This window comes from Macrosteles quadrilineatus, unplaced genomic scaffold, assembly GCF_028750875.1.
Source record: "Macrosteles quadrilineatus isolate MER2022 unplaced genomic scaffold, UCM_ALF_1.0 Scaffold_3__2_contigs__length_128488019, whole genome shotgun sequence".
NCBI classification, from domain to species: domain Eukaryota; kingdom Metazoa; phylum Arthropoda; class Insecta; order Hemiptera; family Cicadellidae; genus Macrosteles; species Macrosteles quadrilineatus.
Window position 1 is genome coordinate 7725503 of NW_026542596.1, and position 6000 is coordinate 7731502.

A 6000-nucleotide genomic window follows, 5' to 3' on the forward strand; every position below is an offset into this window, starting at 1 on the left:
TGATTTAGTTAAAGTTTTTATTATTTCCATATAACATTTTAGGTATTACAAAAAGTAGGGATGGGACGGGTCCCGAAATTTTGGGAAAAAATATTCCTGATTTTTGGGACGGGATTACATTTGATTCGGAAATTTTTCGGGATGGGTTTTGATCCGATCGTCGGCGATTTTGCCGCTTCGTGAGCGACGATGACGTTGCTATCGCGGGAGATGTTTATGATAGTTCCGCGAACGCAAGAGGCGAAGTCATTCCGACAATCGCGCCGTGACCGCGGAGTCATTCCGACAATCGCGCCGTGACCGCAGAGTCATTCCGACGAGCTTGTTGTATTAATTGTTCTATGCAAACTAAGCTTCATAAGTTTACCATTGGACATAAAAGCTATGTACAGTTTAATAGGTAATATATAGTTGACGACTTTTTGTTGGTGGTTTTGAAAGAAAAAACTTGTCAATCTGTTTCAGCAAATTCCAACTACAACGAGAAGATCAAGGAGTTCAGAGAAATTGTGAAATCATTGCCTACCTGCAACCATGATACACTCAAGTATTTACTTCAACATTTATTAAGGTAATATATTTGTGTTTATTTTGTGTTTTATGTATTACTTACTCTTTTAATAATATTGTACCAAAGCTGGACTTAATACTTCGTGTCTAACTATCGTACTTGCGTACTCCAATGATCCCCTCCTAATTTTTTTCTTGTAAAGTTTATCACTTAGATGACCTAAGGTTTAACAAAGCAAATCAAACATAAAAGCATACAATACCTCGACAGTGTCCCTGCTGCACTTTGTTTCCCTTTGTTTACAAGTAAACTTATTTTTCTTCAGTGCAGCAAAGTTCTTTGTGTACATTAGTTAGTTCCACAGATAACTGCTACTTCACTTTACCTGAAAGTGTTGCATATGTTACAGAGTAACCAAGTATCAAGAGTTCAATCGGATGCACATTCCCAACATAGCGATTGTGTTTGGTCCAACGCTGATGTGGCCCGAACAAGAGTCCAAGAACATGGCTTTCGACTTAATGCAGCAAAACTTTGTCATTGACTTTTTACTCTCTGAGTTCAACAACATCTTCCGTTAGCCACTCCATACCACAAACTTGCTCGAGTTAAATTCATATAAACTATTTTCAATCAACTGATCAAAAGACATAACATAGAATATAAAAAACATTAAGTAGAGTATCAAAAATATGTAAGTTTTATCCTCCAAAAAGTCAATTCAATAGGATTTGTTGTTAATGATTAAATGAAACATAAAATTAACTGTACTCACTAAATAGAACTTACGAATTTGTTTCTGTTACGCTATATACTGTAAAAAGTAACATCTTTACATTTTAAGCTTGAGCTATTTTTGTACACTAGGTTCAGTACAAACAATTAGTGATGGTTGAAATCAGACATTTTGAATCTCAAAACCGAAATTTAAAAAAAATTGAATCCCGAATCTCAAAACATTCATGCAAAACTTTTTTACCAGTTCAAGGTTTAAAAATACAGGTAATAAGAAAAAGTTATTATGCAATATGAACTTGAAGAAATTGACAACTGACTCTGATATATGCTTTGAATTTTAAAAACAGTATATAGAAAATCTAACAATGCAATGATAATAAGATGTGACTTGTCAAGTCTAGAAACCAAATTTTTTTCAAAGTTTTAGGGGTTTTAAGATTTGGGATTCTGTTTTGACACATCACTACAAAATCAGTTATTGACCCACTTTTACAAATTACTGTTTTAATACTGTAATCAAATATGAGCATATAAAACTATTATTGATAAATGGTTTATAATGACAAGATTTTTATTTACATGGAAAGTAGGATTTGGATATTAAATACCACAATGTTAAAACTGTTGGATAAGTTTATTAACGAATCTGCTAAGAGTGTTTAAAATTATCAAACTACCATAATCAAAGTCTAGCTTTTTAGAAAAAAATAGACTATTATTATGCTCATGATGTATACTTCATTAGTATATTTTAAAACCTAGTATAAGTATTGCATGTAAATAAATATCATTTCACATTTACTGCCTCAAATTTTCCACTTGAGGACGTTAGTTTAGTTCAATGCACATACTTGTTTTAACCTTATTACACATTCAACTTAGGCTTGTTATTATAACTTTCACGTTACCTTGCAATGCATGTTAGTTGATAGATAAAAATTATTGTTTATGCATTTTACTCTAGTTTTTAATATATTCAAAGTTTGGCTATTATTGGTTTCAGTTTTGAAAATATGTTTCTGTTATAACTACATTTCTAAGATTTTACAAGTACAAGTATAGTTCACAACTAATTATTGCATTATGCAAGGCAAGAACAAGTTCAAATGAATATATGACCTATGTTAAATTATATCAATTGAAAAATATAAATACAGGGTGTAATGAAGTTGGTGTTTAACATTTTTATGTTAAACTGCTCAGTATTGGTGACAAAATGGCACTAATTTAGATTTACAAACCCTCCCAGGTAGGGAATAGCAGACATATTGATATTTTTTTCAAAATATTTGTATTTGCTTACATTAAATGGCCATGAGTGCATTAAAGATTGTTTTTTTTAGACTTTATTGTCATTTTCAGAATCCTCATTAAATTTTGATTAGTAATAGTACAGAATCATTGAGATGAAACAACATATAAGCCTTTATTCTGCAACAGAATTTTGAATTTGTGAATTTTGAGAAAAATGCCAAAACTTTTAAATAAGTTTTTCTATGTTAAACTGGACTATAGAGAGTGTCAAATATTAAAAACTTAAAACTTCTCCAGTTAATAACCTTTAAAATGATGTCTTATTCATTCTTAAATTTAAGATTTTCTCTTGAATAACATGGAATGGCCAAAATCGCATTACTTTAAAAAATAACATGTATTTGCTTAAATAATATGGCAAAAGCTGCATTAGGGTTTATTGTAATTTTTAGAATCCTTGTGAGATTTATTATAAGAATATTAAGGATATATTAGGATTAACATCGATATTATGTTATGTTTTGTAATACAATAATAAACTAGTGTTTTTATTTACTGTCAGATACTGTATTTGTGAAGGTTTATATATAATAGTTTTGCCAGCATATCTGAAAATATGCAAATCAACTGCTGTTCTTTTTATAAGAAGGTTTCAACTGACTACTATAAGATCCCTGTGCGTAGAACGGGCACACAGTTAGTTTTAAATATTAAAAATGTTTAGTGCACTTATGGCCATTTTATGTAAGAAAATACAAATATTTTGAAAAAAATCTTAATATGTCTGTTATTCCCTCCCTGTGAGGGTATGGAAAACTAAATTAGTGCCATTTTGTCCCCAATACTAAGTAGTTTTTAACACAACATTTTTTTACAATAACTTCGTTCCACCCTGTATATAATTTGTTAATTGATGAAAAAACCTAAATATATAATCTGTACTTTAATTGCATTCAATATTTGTATTTTTAGAATTGGGTTATTTAAAAGACAAATTTATTTTATTCACTGGAAAATTGAAAGGTTAATTATATTTTATAAGATCTAAATTCTTAAAATGATCTGGATGATAGTTTGTAACGATTCAATCAAAACTTAACATTCCAAATGTATAATAACAATTGATATGATGGAAACAGAATAGCTTTAAATCAGTTTTGTTGAGACCAATTTTTATTTTTGTTTTTGTGGTTGTCTCATAGTTTATTTTTGTACTGTTCAGGTAGTGTAAATAGTGTCAAGTCCACTTGTAAAAAATGTAAAGTTGATCACATGTGCAGCCTTATAGGGTAAGGATAAGAAAAGTATTTTATATAGCAAAGTTAAAGAGTATTTTACATACAGAATATAACGCCTGATAGCTAACTACGATGTTTATAGTTCGTGTTAATTGCAAAGGAGAACTAAAATTTAAAAAAATGAAATTGTTAACATTATCTGAGGAATAAAATTTTAATTATTTGAGATATACTCTGTTCACAAAATGTAGGCATTCTTAGGGGAAGAAATCTATCCCCTCCACTTGATTTTACCTTTAAAACAGCTGAACAGCTGAGGTTTGCCAATGTCAATCAGCTGCAACATATTAAGCAAAAAAGTAGTGGGGGAACTTCCCCTCAAGCCCCCCTCAATTTTGTAAACGGTGTATAGTACATAAGATTTGTTAGTTATATTATGACATTAAGTTTGTTTTCATTTTTAATTAGATTAAAACATGCATATGTGCCTAAGGCATGTCCCACATATATTTTATATTCTGGCACCCATATTTCAGGACATGAACTGAACAAGCCCAATTGTAAAGTAGACTTTTTCTTTTTGCACAGGTACCTGCTCATTACACAACACACAATTTCATTGTTTTGTTATTCACATCAATTTAAACAAAGAAGTAACTATCTGATTGTGTAGCACTGTTTGATACTCACAAATCAAATTATGTTTATTAGCACATAGCGTACAGAGGTTACAAATAAATGTACAGGTGCTTTTGCATTCTTATATTTTAATTATAATTTTTAGCTCAAGTTGAATCCTTTGAAAAAAAATAATTTCTCACAAAATATATTTTGACAGGTCTTGTGTTATGTTTTTATGGAAGTTAAATGCTTGAAAATCTGTGAAGGTTGAGTGTTGAATTGTTAAAAAGGATTCACAGTCAAGGGTAGAAACGTGTGTTTTTAAGATTTGAATCTTCGTTAGATTTACCAACTTTTTACAAGTAGGCCCTAACCTCATAATTCCGGAAAGTAATAACAGGGCTAAAGGTTATTGTTAGAAGGTTTTTTTGTTGAATCTTATTTTTATGTACAGTATGAAAAGAGTTAAGTTTAATTTTTAATCGTTTTAGTAATATATAAAATAACAAAATAGCCCCTTTATCCCCAAACCAAAGCATTCCATATCTATAGAGTAGACATGTATGGGCTTAAGATTGAATTTTATCTCATAAATAAGTAATTTTATATGACAATATCTGTTACACAAGTCGACATTTACGAGACGGCTTTATGTTTGTATAAATTTTATTGCATATTATGTAAATAAGAGAGGGAATATGTCTTGTTCTGGTCATTTTTATGATTAAACTGTTATATAGTTCAACATAGTTGTTATTTACCTGTTATTTTTAGAATAAGGTAGGTAAAATAATTCCAAATGAAATAAATTAATTATTTAAACTTTTCAAGTTCATTTAAGTTCAAGGCTCATTCAAGCCTTACACATTTAAACCAAATTTTATCAAAATCGGACAAAAATTACTCAAGTTATCGCGTTCACGGACATATATATATATATATATCATATATACACACACATATATACAAATTTGAACAAATGGTATTTTTGGTCCCGGGCCTAAGTCTTACCGTGCCACCTACGGTAATAGCTACTTCCCTATAGGGAAATTCACTAAAATGAAGAACATAACATCCATTGTTGAATTAGCCAGTGGCAGAGTGCTACAGAACAACATTTATTTCCCCCTAATTTTTGTTAGCCTACTTTGATAGAATATATATATGTGACATAAAAGATGCTAAGATCTTTAGTTTGATTTGGTTAAACAGTTGCCAAATTAAAAGTAATTTAGGCCTACATCAGTGCACTCTATCGGTAAACTACTCACTAAATTAATTTTAATCCAAAAAATAGCTACAATTGTAAACAATTTGCCTATTGGGTCTGATGATGATTGGAGTGTCCAATAGAAATTGATCACCACTTACCATCTTTTTTGTATATTTACCGTCTTGTGAATAACAGTATAAGCGTAAATATATGTTTTAAGTGTTATAAGACGTTTCTTTTATTTACTTTCCGTAAATTTAATAACACGTACAATGCTGATCAAGAAGTTATTTAATTGTAAACATTACAATAGAATGTCTAGTTTTATCCGTAGTCAAAGGAAAGTTGGAAAGGTATATATATATTTATATATAATAAATACTCTGCATTAAAGTTAATACACTTTATCAATCAAATACCTTTGG

The 6000-nt window shown here is 29.8% G+C and overlaps 1 protein-coding gene across 3 annotated transcripts in view; it reads left to right on the plus strand.

Annotated features, from left to right (window-relative positions):
• LOC128988830 (rho GTPase-activating protein 12-like) overlaps positions 1-5101 on the plus strand; it is a 51634-nt gene extending 46533 nt beyond the window's left edge. For all 3 annotated transcript variants that reach the window (XM_054410513.1, XM_054410515.1, XM_054410514.1), the window contains 2 exons: positions 466-571; positions 921-5101. In XM_054410513.1, coding sequence (XP_054266488.1) covers positions 466-571; positions 921-1092 — 278 coding nt within the window. In that variant the 3' untranslated portion in view covers positions 1093-5101. The remainder of the gene's footprint in view (positions 1-465; positions 572-920) is intronic.
• Positions 5102-6000: the final 899 nt, after the last annotated feature.